A 17,469-nucleotide genomic window follows, 5' to 3' on the forward strand; every position below is an offset into this window, starting at 1 on the left:
AAAGTAGTATGTACAACTGACTAAAAAGGAATAAGTACTGTATGGAGTTATAGTAGGCTCCTGATTTAAGTCATGTATGCAAATGTTATGCATATTTCTTCATGTTGAAGCCTTTTCAGATATTTGTTGTTGTGGTAGCCCAGAAAATGCCCTTAGCAATGGAGAAATGATCCTCAGAGTTTAGCTTAAAATCAGCTTCTTTAAAGGGTGTGATCATTGCTTAAGTAAGAGACTTAATTCCTTTCATAGTCCTTTTTAATTTTGTTTTTTGGTTGAGCTTGGTGTCGAGGTCTTAGTGCCTACCACCAAATGTCCTTAGGTGGCACAGAAGAGGCAACTGCTTGTCCGCTGAAGTTGAATTGTCTAATCATGTTGAAAAGGAGTGGGGGGGGGGAAGAAGTTTAAATGTATATAATAATAATAAATAATATATATAATAATAAAATAATAATAAAAATATATTATAATACCGCTATTCCATTCAATCACAGCGGTAAACAACAATTGCAATAACGATACAATACAAGATAAAAATTGGCAATAGATAATTAAAACTTACAAAACAGTGCACAGTATACATAAAATCAACATTAAACCAAGCCAGCAAATATACTCAAAGATGTTAATTATATGGGGGGGGGGGGGCACACATATCACGGAACATCAGGGAAGGCTTGATGAAACAAAAAGGTCTTCAGTCTCTTTTTAAAGAGATCCAGGGAGGTGGCGGTGCGGAGCTCCTCGGGAAGGGCGTTCCAGATCCCAGGGGCTGAGATGGAAAGTGCCCTTTGAGAGGTTGACCTATATCTTGTAGAAGGGATCCTCAATAAACTCTTCCCAGATGACCTGAGTGTGCAGGGCGGATTATATGGGGAGAGGCGGTCCTCCAAGTACCCTGGGCCCAAGCCATTAAGGCTTTATAGGTTATAACCAACATCTTGTATTGTGCCTGGAAGCGAACAGGCAGCCAATGGAGATCATACAAAATTGGTGTTATATGGCTGGCCCTGGAGCATCTGGTGACCAGCCTAGCTGCCATATTCTGTACTAACTGAAGCTTACGGGTTTGGTACAAGGGTTGCCCCAGATAGAGCGCATTACAGAAATCCAACCGAGAGGTTACCAGGGCATATACCACTGTTTCAAGGTCCCCCCGGCCTAGGTAGGGTCGCAGCTGGCGTATCAGCCGAAGCTGATAGCAGGTGCTTCTGACCGTCGCATCCACCTGAGAAGTCAGCTGGAGTGACGAGTCCAAAAGCACCCCCAGACTGCGAACTGAGTCCTTCAGGGGGAGTGTGACTGGCTTTCCTGGAGTTAAGTGTTAAAGAACAATTCCACACTTAACTGTGCCCTCTCCTGCTCTGTTCTCTGTCCATGAATTAAAATTAAGCTCCGTACATGTTTATGCTGTGATCTGGAGATATTTGAGTAATTTATTCTTGGATTTAGAATGTCAGTTATCTTACAGGTTAATGTGCTTAATTTTCCTATAATCTAACAGTGTATTAGTTTGATTTAGCCTAGATATGATGCCTGTATATTGTACGCAGTAGCCCATTTTAATTGTTCATAAGAATTCCTATTTACAATGGAACTGAAATCCAAATTTGCATAAGAACATATTCAAGTTCATCCTTTGCTGCTTTGCATCTTATGTATTTTGTTTTCTTACTTTTCTTTACATCACAGTTTGCTTTGTTTAGGATTAGATTATACTGTAAATTGCTGGGGTCCTATTTTGTAAAGTGTCGTGTATAATCATGCACCATGTAAATATTGATAAAACAAAGCTGGATGATAAGATAATAGATAAGAATAGGATTTAAGATTGTACAAGCAGATCCTATGTATGTTTAATCAGTAGCAAGCCCAAGTGAGTTTAGTGGAACACCTCTTGTAGAAGCTGTCTTGTAACTGTGGATAGAATTCTTACCTAAAATAGAGAATCTTAAATTTGGCTCTTGTGGTGGATTTAGATATTTATTTATTTCATTTGTATGCCACTTTTCTGCCAGAGTGGGAACCAAGGTGGGTCCCAAAGAAAGTCATTTAAAAAATAACAATAAAAGTTTAGAAACAATTACATATCCAGACATTAAATAGTATAAAATCATTTAAAAGACATACAAAAGTTAAAGAAATAATTAAACAAAACACCCCCCCCCCCAGTGAGAATCTCTCCTGCTTTCCTTTTAAAAGCCGGTTTCAAAAAAAAAAAGGGGGTGGGTGGGGAGGCTTTGACTGCCAGCAAAAGGAAAGCAGGGAGCCAGACAAGCCTCCTGTGGAAGGGAGTTCCAGAGGGTGGGAACAGCCACCGAGAAGGCTCCATCTCATGTCCTCACCAAGCACACCTAGCACAGTGGCAGGAATGAGAGAAAGCATTCTCCTGTAGATCATATAATTCTGGCAGGTTCGTATGGGGACATACAGTCTGGTCTTAAAGTACATGTAGTACTGTTTTAGCACAGATAATATTTTTATCTGGTAAAGGTGTACAGTGTGATACTGTTTGGAGAACAGTCATTACAGATGGTACCAGTGCATGATGGTCAGTAATTTGTCCTTACAGAATCAACTTGATAGCATATTATCAACACGGAAAGAAGAATACATACAGATACATGTAATGACCATGTACAACCAGATTGCCCCCACACTTTTTGACTTTGTCAAAAGGGGGAAAAAAACCTACAGAATATAAATTGACTAGATTCAGCTAGGCACAAAAATAGATGTCGAGACACAATAAGTAAGTGCTTCAGCAGCAATTTGTTGTGAAGGTACTAGAGAAGAAAAAGAGATTCCAAAATAGAGTGCTAGCAGAGGAAAGCTTTTATAGCACAAGGCAATCTTCTTAAAGAAACTACTTGAACAATATGAAGTCACTGCAGATTAAATGGTACTTTTTATGACATGCTGGCCTTTAGTGAATGTAATGAAGCAATTTGGCAACGTCTGTTTGAGTACTGCCTTACATCTTGGAAGGCTGTAGAAATCACTGTTTCTATGGAGATTGCTGCAGGGTAAATTGACACTGCAGAATGAATATACAGATGAACACATGGAAGGTGAATTTCCAAATAATATAAGTGGGGATTATTAAGTAAGGGCATGTATACACTACCATTTCATTGCAGCTGAGGCCAAAAGATGTATATTGCAGACTGGGGCAATCACTTTTGCCACAATGTTCTTGGCAAAGTATGTATATATAAGTACAACATTGGCGCTGGTAATCTCCATATATGGCATTATTCTCCCATGTTTTGTATACCGTAGCTTAGTGCAATCTTACAGTCCTTCTTTTTTTGTTTCCTTCCATGTGGGAACTTTAAGAAAAGAGGGTGACACATAAAGCAGCACAGCTTATTTGGAAGACTGATTATTCAGACACAGAGTGTCATTGTAGAGGTGGCAGGTGCTAGCAGTTCGCTAAAAAGAGAAAGAAAAAGGCAACATGCCTGTAGTGGGAAGAAATGGCAGATAGTAAAGCTGGAAAATTAAGGGTAAGGGAAGAACAGCCAAGGCAAATTGCTGCTGTTATGCTCTGTAGCTCCATTGGTTTCTACAGTGTCATTATTGCTCTTCTGAACTGTTAAGACACTATTACTAAAAGCTGAAAGCTGTTTCAAAAACATTTGTAATGCCATGTACAGAAGAAAATCCAGTATTTTTGTATTATGCTCAGGATGTTGTTCTTTCACAATCCAGTCTTAGATACCCCAAACAGTTGAATCATGTTTTTACTCAGCTTGAAGTTTGTTCATCGAAAATTAATACATTATCTAATTGGAATGGAGTGTTCTATGTAATTTCAGAAAAGCCTTTATTAGCCAGTAATAAATCCTGAAGTAAGTTAATGATAGTGGAAGTTCAACTCAATGTTTTATGGCAGTGGTCTTCACACTTTTTATCTTTGTTAACCCCTTTACATCTACATGCGGATGTCATGCCACCTCCCACTTGCATATTTTCATTCGCACTTTCACATATTTTCATAGTTTAATATTTTATAAGGAAGTAACATGGTTCAAATTACAACAGATTTATTTAAATGCATTCTGTATTTAGCTCAATGTGTAAAGTTTACACGTAAAAAAAGTTTGGAAAGAGGAGGAAGAACAAGGAATCAGCCCTGCTTCCTTGAGCAACTCTTGCACCACCCTGGGGATCCTGCCTCACAGTTTGGGAATCATTGTTTTATTTCTTTCTTGAACCCATTTTGAATTATATTTGCATTCCAAGTAATTGGCAAGTAAGTAAGGAGTGTTTTAAAAATATTTTCTTATTTAAAAAAAAATAAAGTAACATAAAACTTTAGCTTGTGATTCCTCTTGAGTTAAGAAAATATTATTTAAGCTATCTCAAATAGGCTTAAGACTGGACAAACACAAAGGCTTGGGATGATAGCTTTCCCTGTTGTCTTGTCAGGACAGCAAGATCAGCAGAATCCCCCCCCCTCATCCTCCACCCCGCTCTCTGGTTCTATAGAGTAATTGAAAGTACCTAAGAGGAACCAAAAGAAAGTAAGAATTATGCAGTATGACTTCCATGTGACTTTGCTGATCCATTACCAAACTTTTTCAATCAATTAAAACAATAGGCACACAACTGTCAGTCTGTAAATAGGACAGAGACAAGTTAACACTTCATTTCCTGACGAAAAAGTCATGTTGCGGTGTGGTGACTATTATAATAGTGTATTTATTTCTAACCCATCTTTTTCCTGTTTGGGACTCAAAGTGTCTTTGAACACATTAAAAAAAGTACACACTGTTTATTTTTTTTTTAAAAAAAAAGTGTGTTTGGGGAATGTGGAGGGGGGAACTGAAGAAACTGTATACCAAGAAAGTGTTTGTTTTCTTCACCGACAACTGCTTATAATATCTCTGCAAGGAAGCCTGTGGAACTGTTTCTCAGGTTAACTTTTTAAGTTAATGTTAGAAAGGAGAAGGAGACCAAAGGTCTTAGATCGGATCTACAGGAGACATGAGCTACAGGAGATTTAACATTTACGCATGACATTATGCCTCTGCACTGTAAAATCAGAATATAAGGACATATCAGAGTGAGAAGAAATCATGGTTAAACACAGAACAATGCCACTTCCTTGAATTCAGAACCTGTTTCCTCAAAAATGAGTCAGTGTTTATTTTCAGCAAATATGATCTGTGTCAAGTTTTCTTGTTTGCACAGGAGGAAAAAATGCAGAAGATATTAAACAAATACTCATTTTAGGGTCCTAATTTTATAACTGGGCAAACTTTAACAGGCCTGTTGCAAATAAGGTGTTATGAGTTTGATTTAACAGTTTGACAAATGTTGGTGATTTTTTGAAAAAAAGGTCATATCATGGTAGTGTGTATACTTTCCTATGTCTAGTAAAAATACAATTATCCTGTTTTATATATAAAACAGGATAATAGTGCTTGGGAGTAAGAAATCTGCTATACTGATTCTTGACTTGAAATGAGAGTGCTGTTGTGGTGGCATTTTTGCCTTTGCTGAAAAAATGGAGGGCCAGTTTGTGTAAAAGATAAAATTGTGGTGTAGGATGTAAGACAGTAGTAAGACTGTGTACATTAAATACAAATAAATAGGTTAAACGTAACACACTCAAAATGTAAAATTACATGAAATCGGAAGCACAGAGTATAGACTAAACATTGCTCTAGTCATACGTGTTATTTTCTATTTGTAACATGAAACATGGTAATCATAATGGAAGTGTCATTTTTATCTATTCAACTTGGATAATTGCTGAGAATTATTTGAACTCCTGTTCTTCCAGTGTACGTAGTATAGTGGTTTGAACATTGGACCATGACTGGAGACCAGGATTCAAATCCCTGCGCAGCCATGCAAATCTACTGGGTGACCTTGGGCAAGTTACATTCTCTCACTCTTAGAGGAAGGCAAAGACACCCCCCCCCCCTGGACAAATCTTTCCAAGAAAACCCAATGATAAATTTGCCTTAAAGATGCCATAAGCTGAAAATGACTTAAAGGCACACTAAAATAACAATTTTTCCTTTGTTTTAATCTGAATTGCTAAAATGGTTAACTGATTTTTGTTTTTCTTCCCACAGTATCTCTCTCTTTCTGGCTTTTCTTCGCGAGCGAAGATTCTGGAAGGACTCATCCAGCGCGTTGTACAAGCGCGTTGGTGACTAAAAAGGCCAATCCGGGACAAACAGGTCTGGTTGCAGAAAGCACAGCAGGAAGTCTCCTTGAGTGATGTTTTTGGGTTGTGGTTCTTTCTGCGTTGTCGTTTCTCTTCGAGACTCGTTGGTGTGAGCTTTCAAAAAAAGCTGCAGCATCGTAGATAGTGCGTCTCCATGCCTCCCAATGCGAGGCCAGGGCGGACCATTGTTGGTGATCAATTTGGCCAAGCCTGAGATGTTGTTTCAGGGAATCCTTGTATCTCTTCTTAGGGGCGCCCCTCTTACGCTGACCCGTGGCGAGTTCACCGTAGAATACTATTTTTGGGAGGCGATGGTCCTTCATCCTAGAAACGTGTCCTGCCCAGCGCAGCTGCGTCCTCAATAGCATGGCCTCAATGCTGGTGATCCTTGCTTGCTCAAGCAATTTATTCCAATGCCTACTTGACAAACTATCAAAAATTTTGTAGAGCATCTTCATGTTGGACTTGTGTAGGTGTTGTGATTAACCATGATAATCTCTAATATATTAATTAATCTAATGTAATTTATACTCTAGTGTCATTTATGCATCCTTGCAACACTGAGACATTGATTACAGTTTGTGTACCTTTTATATATGAGTAACTATAGCTAAACTCAAGCCAAATCACTTAAAGACTTCATGACTAAGAGGAGAATTGGGGGAGAGTTGATGTCAGATGTCCTATGTTCAAAATCAGCTGGATGTGGACTGTCATTGTCTCAACGTCTGTGTCTAGGTATTGTAAACAGGTACACATCTATTTTATACAGAAATTATTTTAGGCACAAATCCTTGGCACACTGATCTCTGTTCAGCGGATAGAGGGAGAATGAAGATAGGAAAGGGCCTGATTCCTGGGCCAGAGCAGAGAAGGCAAAATGTCATGGCTCTGCAGACTCCACACATTCCTCTGCAAACGTTCAGCATATCTCTTTAGAAAATCTCATATCTATTACTCCTTTGTCATAGGCAACATATCAGAAGACTTTTCAGAATGTAATTATTAATGTTAACACTTGTCTGAGTCAGAAAAATTACCCAAATTTTTTAGGCTGATGAAACTATTGTTATTCTTGTTTTGTAGTTTGCAATGTAGCATGTCAATTGGGATGGAATAGGTCATCTGTCACTGCGTCCACACTGCAGAAATAATCCAGTCTGACACCACTTTAACTGCTATGGCTCAATGCTATGGAATTCTGGGATTTGTAGATTTGTGACATGTTCAGCCTTCTCTGTCAGAGAGCTCTGGTGCCACAACAAACCACAGTTCCCAGAATTCCAAAGCCTTGAGCCATGGCAGTTAAAGTGGTGTCAGACCAGGGTTATTTCTGGAGTGTGGATGCAGCCTGTGAAGTTATTTTGTGTGTCTTTACTCAAATCATTACTCATATAAATAATGGCATGTACTATCAGCCATACAGTTGTGTAAAGTATAAAATTGTTTGCACAAATAGTAATGGTAATGCACACTGGGATAAAAAGAACAAATACAAATTAAATTAAGAAGTACATAAAACAAATTACAGAAACTTTAGTTTTTTTACAAATGGCCCTACACTGTTTTGTCATTGTGCTTTATCTGTTAAAGTCCAGTTAAAAAACTGTTCCAAGGGAGGAAGTCTTTCTTTCTTTCTTTTTGAATTTTCATGCAGCTGAAAAATGTTGCTGTTTGATTTTATACACGTCAACAAATTTATACCTTATCTGTGCGTGTATACTTTACAATAAGAATTCATTGGGTTCTCTTGATAAATCATGCATGTTGTTCTGTCCCCTTCAGCTTTACTGAGACTTTCATTTAAAATTTTCACAGGAATGTGTTCTTTTCATTCAGATACATTCTCAGATACAGCTGATCTCTTTTAATCCGGGTATTTGCTTCCAGTCAATTCACTTTATCCTGACTATTAAATGTGTCCAGTGATAAACTTTCTGCTGGTGCTGGATAGCTTCAATGGACAGGCATGTGATTTTAAAACTCCTGTAGCATTAAATGCTGGGGTGAGGGGAGGCGAGAAATTGAAACATAAGAAGCTTTAAACTTATTTTCCATCCAGGCTCTGATTTAGGAGTATAAATAGCTATCAAAGGTTTTCCCCTCTTGCCTGAGATTCATAAGAAAGCCAGGAGAAAAGAGATTTGCCACAGAAGAGGGGTGCTTTCTTTCTTTCCCCCTGGCAGAGTGGTAGCTCCCATTCAGAACTATGTTGATTCACACAGTGAGTTGTGAGGAGGAGGATAGCCAGATAACGGGAGAGAAGACTTTAGGTGCCAGTTGATTTCTAGCAGGGAGCCTTATTTATTTCATTTTCCCACTTTCCCTCACCGTCCCTTTTTTGCTTGTCTCCTAAAGGCTACAAAAATGGACAGGGTATTCTTGGGCTGGACTGCTTTTTTGTGGGTAACAGGTAAGGATCTGCTTTTCAGTTTCATTTTAAAGTTTATAACTTTAGACTTAATCAACTTTCTAGATCTCACAGGGAAGTGCCTGTTCTCATGCTGTGTATATGGGTTTTTTGTTTACTGATCCTGCATCAGAGCTTCAAGGTTTTTCTGCAAGAGAGAGATGTGAAGAAGAAAACATGCTGAGCAAATGAGAAACACTGTGTATGTGTGTGTGTTAGCACACACATATATGTGTACACTTGTGACTTCTGCTTTATTCGCCTGTGCTGCAGACAGTAAAGCGAGAGATGTTTTCACACTACATTTATATGTAAATAGAAATGGATCTTTATCTTCCTTTTTCTCCTTTCCCAAACCTCTTCTTGCATTACTGCAACCAGAAGTAGGCAGCCATAGTATCAAGAGGTGCAGGAACTACAAAGACTGTGGAGGTGATTGTATTTTCCACAGGGCATCACTTCTGGAGTTCTTCAGAGTTGGTTGTGTATGGACAAACATCTTCTGGAAGTGTTGGGGGAAGGGAGGGGGAGAACTGGCAAGGTAGGCACAAATCAGGATTTTGTGGGTTGCCAGGCAAGTGTCTTCTGAAGAGTGTCCCACACGTATTGCTTGATAATTAATATTGCTAACCTACACCTGTTCTCACAGTCATTAATGCACATTAAACAGAGAAAAAGTCTGTGGAAGAGAAATATACATATGTGTGTAGGGAAGGAAAGTTCAGGATATCCAAACATTATCGCTTAATTGTCTATTTCTGTGTTACTCAGCAGACATGCTTGTGGAGAGGTTTTGTTCAAGTGAGGCTTCTGGGCTAGGGAGCCACTTGTCCGGTGCAGGAGAGTTTGCTGTTTCTTCCTTGCCATTGTACATGCTTGGTATTTTGAAGACTGTATGGCATCGAAATAAACTTTCCAGTGTTTGGATCCCAATTTATCTATAGGCTGCTAGTTTTGCTGCTGAAAAGGGTTATCGCTTCCCTTTCCAGAACCACTGTTGTTTTATCACCCCACAGACCTATTTCCAGGCTGCTGGAACTGCAGCATGTCAGCTGAGGCTAGACAGTCCTGCACTTGCTCCTCCTTTCTATTTGAATTTTCAGACCACAGCTGTAGCTTGTACAGTACATGGGGGAGGCTAAGGAGTGGTATATGAAACCAGACAGTGTGGGACTCACCTGAGGTGTCCTGATCACCATGGATCTTCTCAATAGCATTGCACAGTATAGTATGTCCATGAACTTGGCTGGCAGGAATCAGTGTCAAAAAAGAGAGAGAGAAGCCAAGGTAGGGTGAGCCTGTGACACAGTCTCTGTATTGTCCAGCTGCTGACACAGGCCCTTGCAGTGGCCATAAGGGTCCCTTCTCTTTATCCTCAAGGAAGTGCTCACTTTTACAAAGCAGTAGTACTAGCAATTTCTGGTAATAGCTGTGAGAGAAGTGGCGGGGAGAGACTTAAGGGTTTTCTGATGTGAAAAGGTTACAGTGTTTTGGCTCTGGAAGATTTATGATTTATTGGTTGGATTAACATTTCTGGCTGCCCCTTTGCTCATAGATAAAGTTGTGCTCCTTGTTTTCTCAGTGAAAATAATTTTTTAAATTGCATTTCCCCCTTCTATACTTAAATCATCTGGCTTTGCTGCTACCAGGTCTCCTTTCATTTGTGTGTGTGTGTGAGCAATGGCACTGTGCAGTAATTTCCAAATATATGTGACTAGACACTGGGATACTTTTCACATACCACAGTGAAAGCAAGTGATCATAGTTGCTTTTTTGCAATTTTTCAATACCCTGTAAGAATTATGTTCTGCATGGACATGTCTTCAGATGTCTCTCCACCAGAGTACAAATGGAGAATGAGATGAAATCCTCAGGGATCCCATCAAATTAGTACTTCTATGAGCAGAATGTCAGTGCTTCAGTAATTTTTGTAGGGTTTTGGGGGGGGGGTTGGGTAAGGTTTGACTTGGAGCTGAGTTTAACCAGAGAGGATTGCAGGATTCCTTGCTGCTGTAATGTTGAATGAAGTTGTATACATAGATTTAAGGGGCAAAAGTTAGAAATTTGTTTAGGGTACAATATAACGACAGATGGCAAGACTGTTCCCAGTCACTTTGCAATGCAAAATAGAAAATAGCCCTGTCTAGTTGTACCCTCACATACAAAGGCCCATGACCCACTGTAGGAGCTCATACTTTCTTGTATCCTGGCTGGGTACCCATTGTAAAGAGAATGTGGAGGTGATAGGCTTATGGTTTTTCTCTGTGTGAACCAAACTGCTTTTTGATATTGCTTAGGTTGCTTCTCTCGTCTCATTCTGTCAAGAAATGGTCAAGTGACATGGTTGGCTCTTTCTGCATTTTTTTCCCCTCAAGTGTTCTTTGTCTTTTTGGTCTTGGAACCAAATTAGATGCAGCATTATTCATATAATAATAGTGTGAAATTTCGAAGAAGTAAAAAAATCAGGGAAGTGTGAAAGAAGGACATGAGATGGAAGCAGAAAAAGTATAGTGGGCAGAGGGGAGTGGGAGGAGAAGAAAATAAAGACAGCAATTGTGAAAATGAAGAAGAACATTTTCAGATGTAACAGTGTTAATAACGTTGTTTTCAGTTTTTTACTTTTTCATAATGCAACTTCCTGTTTGATTTCAGACAAGTTACATACAATAGTTCACAATACTCACAAATGAAAACTCTGTTTGGCATATACCTTTGTAAGCCAGAATACATGTTGCCAGATGCATGAAGTGGTCAAGGGTTAAGGATTTTTCTCTGAAGGGGAAAGAACATTTCCAAAGAACCTGGGGAGCTATCTTGTTCCCCTCCTGTATAGCAATTAGGAATGAGTTATCAAGTATCCATCTTTTACCCAAGCTTGCACTTGGCAAGACTTCTAGGGTTAAAAAAAGCAAGCCATTTATAGCATGCACTGGACTTTTCTACAGAAAAAGGACAGTAAGCAGTTAGAGCTCTTGCATGCCCCAAGTGGCTACAGTAGTGACACAATTAATCCAACCTGCCTAGTGACATATAGACCCAAGTAGAATAATAGAGTAATAGAATCATAGAGTTGGAAGAGACCCCAAGGGCCATCCACTCCAACCTCCTGCCATGCAGAAAATCACAATCAAAGCAACCCCGAGAGATAGCCATCCAGCCTCTGTTTGAAGATGTCCAGAGAAGGTGATTCCACCACACTCCAAGGGAGTATGCTCCATTGTTGAACAGTTCTCGCTGTCAGGAGGTTCCTCCTAATGTTGATGTGGAATCTCTTTTCTTATAGCTTGCATCCATTGTTCCAGGTCCTGTTCTCTGGAGTAGCAGAAAACAAGCTTGCTTTATCCTCAATGTGACATCCCTTCAGATATTTAAACAGAGTTATCATATCACCTCTTAATCTTCTCTTCTCCAGGCTAAACATACCCAGCTCTCTAAGTCTCTCCTCATAGGGCATAGTTTCCAAACCCTTCATGATTTTGGTCTCCAGCTTCTCAATATCCTTTTTGAATTGTGGTGCCCAGAACTGGACACAGTATTCCAGGTGAGGCCTGACCAAGGAAGAACAGAGTGGCCCTGTTATTTCCTTTAATCTAGACACCATACTTCTACTGATGCAGCCTTTTTAGCTGCTACATCACACTGTTGATTCATGTTCAACTTGTGATCTACTAGGACTCCTAGATCCCTTGTATCTTCTCTCAGTGACTCTTCTTCCTGTCCATATCCACACACAATTTTATTCATATATTAAAATTATATGCTGGTTTTCATTTTAAAAGATCAGGGTTGTTACTCAAAGAACAGATAGGGGGGCTATGGGTCCCCGCCAGCTCCAAAAATACTTCATATGTTGGATAAATTAGATTTGTGAGAGGCTTAGGTAACCTTTGAACCATGTGCATCAATATATATCAGTACTAACTGGGAGAACCCCAGGTTCTGGGTGAATTAAAGTTTTATTTAGAAAATATGCCAAGTGCAATCACACACACAAGATAGCAATCCAAACAAACACAGCATACAGAGCTAACTGAAAAGGAAACATGGAAAGGGGATAGCAGAGTTTTTAGGGGTTTGCATAGCCTTTCCCCCGGTGGATTGCAGCCTCCCCTCTGCTCCACATTCATAGACCGACGTGTGAGGAGAGCCATTGAACACCATTTTTAACTATTTTTTTTTCACCTGAGCAGCAGATGGGCTTTGCAGGACATTTTATATAAATAAAATTTCAAAAATTTCAAAAATGCCTGCTTGATCACCCTCCCGACAGACAGCCCAGGGAGCAATGGGGGAGGCAAAGGGATTTGGGGGAATGGAGGCTCCTTCCAGAGGAACTATGGGAAGACACAGGAGAGCCTGGATGCCCAGGGATCTGTGGGGAGGATCGAGCCTTCTCTCTTTCCCAAAGAGTCTCTCCCCACTGAAGCCCGCTGCCTTCTCCTCCTTGATCCAATTTGCCAAGCCTGAGCTTTGGGTGCATAGTCTCTCCCCACTGAAGCCCACTGCCTTCTCCTCCTTGATCCGATTTGGCAAACACACACACACACACACACACACACACACACTATTTAGATAGATAGATAGATAGATAGATAGATAGATAGATAGATAGATAGATAGATGTTTGTATGTGTGTGTTTATATGTATGTGTGTGTGTGCGTGTGTGAGTATTCGTATATAAACGTGTGTGTGTGTGTGTATCTCCAGGGATCTGAGGGGGGGATCGCCTTCTCTTCTCTCTTCCCCAAAGAGTCTCTCCCCACTGAAGCCTGCTGCCTCCTTCTCCACCTTGATCCGATTTGGCAAACACACACACACACACACACACACACACACTATATATATATATATATATATATATATATATATATATATATATATATATCCATATATATATATATATTTATACACACACATACATACACACACACATGTTTATATATGAATACTCACACACACACATGCATATATATATACACACACACATAGCTACATACACACATACATATTTGTGTGTGTGTGTGTGAACGCACATATATATATATATATATACACATATGAATGTATATTTGTGTGTGTGTATATTTCTAAAGTAAATTATAAAGTAACAACTTTTTTAATTTATGAAAAAAAACCTCATCTGTAGTTCAAAACCCACTGTAGAAATAATACAGTTTGAGACCCCTTAACCTTCCCTGGCTTAGTACGAAGGAATTATGGGAACTGTTGTGTTTGTGAGACATTTAGCCTCCCCTGCCAGAGAGTGCTGGTGCCATAATAAACTACCATTCCCAGGATTCCCTAGCACTGAGTTATGGCAGTTAATATGGGGAGACACAGAAGAGGATGAATAGAGGCTCCTTCTAGTCTGGGGAGACACAACAGAAGAGCCTTGGAAGCAGCCGATTTTCATTGGCTGCCCCCCCCCCAAAAAAAAACCCAAGACTTGTGACGTCTGAAGCTTAGGCGCTTGATTGACAGCTTGCGGACACAAATGGGAATGGGGAGCAAGTTAATCCACTTTAAAATAAAGCGATTTAAAATAAATGGGAACGAAAACAGGGTCTAAATGAATTGAGGTAATTTGCCCCTTTTCGTAATGGAAACGATGGAAAAAAATTCGAATTATTCCCGGAACATAATCCAAATCAGAATCACGCCAATATAATCCATTTTATCTGCCAAGTGAGAACACCCCCACAACAGAGTCCACAATGAAAAGGAACAGGCTGCTTATCTGTAACAGTGGTTCTTCTAGTAGTCATTAGTGCCTTTGCACAAACCCACCATACATCTTATCTTTTAAGTCCCTGTAGTTTTACAACAGACTTCAAAACTGAGGCAGCAGTAGTTTAGTGAACTAGGAGATGTGCAGAAGGCAGGAGGGTGCAAGGTATTCCCACCAAACTACTCAGCTCTAGAACTTTCTGAATGGAGTTTCTATACAGGCACAAAACTCATTTGTGTGAGGACACAGATGACCACTCAAAGAATGAATTAAAGGTAAGCAATCTGTTCTTCCACATGACAATATAGAACAGAGATTCACAGCTTTTGGTCCTCCTGATGCTTTGGTCTTCAGATCCCACATTTCCTGACTATTGGCCATGTTGGCTGGGGTTTCTGGGATCTGAAGTCCAAGCCAAATGGAGGACCAAAGATTGGGAACCACTGATAAAGAGAACCAACATAACAAGCAAGGAAGCAAGGATTATAAGTAACATCATTACCAGTAATGTGTTAGAGTACAGTATCTGATTTTTAATGTGCTACCAATCAGTAATGTAATAGTAGTAGTAAAAAAAAATTTTTTTTACTTGATGAGCCACAGGAACAAATTAGTTTTTTAAAAAGTATCATTTGTATGCTAGCTTTTAAAAGTAACAGTCCAAACTCTGCAACAGGCATCAAATATCCTTTCAGCATTTCACAAAGAAAAATTCTGAATATACTCCTCCTGATAGTGTCAGTACTAGACTGTTTTTTAAATTAAAAGTGATCCCATCATCATATTCAGACTGAAACTGTTAATAAGTGTCAGCCTGTTGTATAAATTTATTCCTACCAAATATCCAATGTCTTGCAAAAGTATCCCCCAACTAGTCCACATTCTGTTGTGCTACAGCTTAGAATTGGCACTGTTACCACTTTGTATATACACTGTACTCAACACTGTAAAGGTGCAAAATATTGTCAGTGTGGCACAGACGTTAAGCAAAAACAATTTGGCAGTTTTTTGTTGCATGACTGTTCAACTCCCTTTGTTGTGACATGACTATAAAATGTCCACTAACTCCATTACATGCCAGATGTGTAAAGCTGATAGAGACTTATTCAAGAAGACTCGTGGCTGCAATTACTGGCAAAGATGTTTCTGCAGTGTGTTCAGTTCAGTGTACATATGGATACTTATGCAACCAACAAGCATTAATTTGTTTCTGTTTATTTCTTTGGGTCATCTCCAAAGCATTGATTATTGTGCGTATATCACATGGTAAGAGTGCTAATTCAATTTCAATTCCAGGTTGTAACACAACAAAAGTCAAAGGGTTGTGTGATAACTTCTGCAAAACTGTGTAGTGAAAAAGCTTTCTATTTCTAATAGCTTCATCCACAGGATCAGAAACAGTCAGTCTATACTACAGTACACATTACAGATGCTGACACAGAACCATAGAACATAAGTCTTTTCCCTGATGTGTAGAAAAACACAACTAAAGCACTCCTGAAATATGCCCATCCAACCTCTGTTTTTATCAGTTATTCCTCATAAGGCAAGATTTCCAGAACTTTGATCATTGTGGTTGCTCTTCTCTAGACATGTTTGAGCTTTGGTCATCATAAACACGTTGGATAATATGTGGGAACTCTGCAAATCAGTGTTTCTGTTGTGAAACTGCTATTCCTGGGGACCTCCTAGTATACCAGAAAGAACTGTGAGGCCTGTAATGCAGGCATAAATCTATGCAGACACTCCCAAGGTCTTAAACTGGAGAACTTTCTGCTACTTCAATTTACAAACAATAATTGTAAGTTTTTCCAGTCCTGGCACTGATACTCTAATAGAAGGGGTTTCTGGCTATGTGGAATCCATCTTCAGCCCTAAGACAAGTGTCATCATATAGCCCCCCCACATTCCTCACCTTTATGGTGCCATGTCCTCTTTTGCAGCTATCACATCTGGTCACGCTGGTCAAACCCAATATTGTCTGTATTCTAGACTGAATTCTTATTATCTACATTGGTTCAATGCAGATTCAAACAATCATGTTTCTCATGTGCAGTGTTTTGAAATTATCCTTATGTGTTCATTCACTTCATGAATTAATCAAATAGAAGTGGTAGCCATGAGCGGGTGAAAGATTAGCCTTTGAAGGGCTCACAACCACATGAAATATTTTCTAATTTTTATGTATCGTTACGAAAACTTTATAACAATGTGGAATGTGGTGCTGGAAGAGAGTTCTGCAGATATCCTAGTATGCCAGAAAGACCAAAAAATTGACCTGAGAGCAAATCAAGACTGAAATGTCACTAGAAGCCAAAATAACTAAACTGAGGGGCCATTCAGACTACAAAAACAAACAAACAAACAAAAAACTGGGTTTGAAAGCAATTCTTGCATGTGAAGTTCATATTGGATCCGAATCCATCACAATCCATGTCGGGGCTTGCACAAGGAAATGCCCCTTACACCGAGGTATCCAAATTCGGGCTAAAATCCGTCTTTTCCCCAAAGACTCGGGTTGTGTGAAATTTGAACTTGCCCTCGATCATAATCAGGGCAAATTAGGGAGGGATTAGGGTAAGGGGGCGGGCAGAGGTCGGAGCATTCCCTTCCATCATGAGGAGGGAGGAGGAGGAGGAGGAGGAAAGAGCCGAAAAAAGGGGAATCTGGATGCAAAGGGTGACAGGAGGAAAGGGGGAAATCAGGGGTGATTTTTGGGCTGCAGAAGGCTGTCAGAGAGAGGTGGGGGGTGGAGAAAGTGATGAAGGAGGAAGAGGAGAAAGGGGCTGTGGGAGGAAGGGAGCCATGGAGGGGATCCTAAAACGGAGCAGGAGGAGGAGGAGGAGGATGAAGGAGCTGGGGGAAAGGGTCAGTGGGCATCCCCCAGGAAGGAGAGGGTCTGAAGGAAGGAGGAGGAGGAGGAGGATTTCCAGGGGAATTGGGTTGCGGGCCTATGCTGGGGCATGTAGGGAAATCAGGCTGCTTGTTCTACTTTCATCTTGCTCCTGGATTATTGTCAGAGGGAGGTGGGGTGTGTGTGGAGAAAGCTCAAAGGGAGGTGAGGGTCGGAAGGTAGGAGGATTGCCCAGGGAAGTAAGGCTGTGGGTCCAAGCTGGGGGATGTAGGGAAATCAGCCTCTTTTGACA

At 40.0% G+C, this 17,469-nt stretch overlaps 1 protein-coding gene across 4 annotated transcripts in view; it reads left to right on the forward strand.

The window, feature by feature from the left end:
- The first annotated feature begins 8,426 nt into the window (after window positions 1–8,426).
- ILDR2 (immunoglobulin like domain containing receptor 2) overlaps window positions 8,427–17,469 on the forward strand; it is a 65,754-nt gene continuing 56,711 nt past the window's right edge. For 2 of the 4 annotated variants that reach the window (XM_042460358.1, XM_042460359.1), the window contains exon 1: window positions 8,427–8,597. In XM_042460358.1, the coding sequence (XP_042316292.1) occupies window positions 8,552–8,597 (46 nt within the window). In that variant the 5' untranslated portion in view covers window positions 8,427–8,551. Of the gene's footprint in view, window positions 8,598–9,747; window positions 9,882–14,529; window positions 14,599–17,469 lie in introns of those variants that run through there. The other 2 variants (XM_042460360.1, XM_042460361.1) reach the window with 2 other exon arrangements.

Source organism: Sceloporus undulatus, chromosome 3 (assembly GCF_019175285.1).
Source record: "Sceloporus undulatus isolate JIND9_A2432 ecotype Alabama chromosome 3, SceUnd_v1.1, whole genome shotgun sequence".
NCBI classification, from domain to species: Eukaryota; Metazoa; Chordata; class Lepidosauria; order Squamata; family Phrynosomatidae; genus Sceloporus; species Sceloporus undulatus.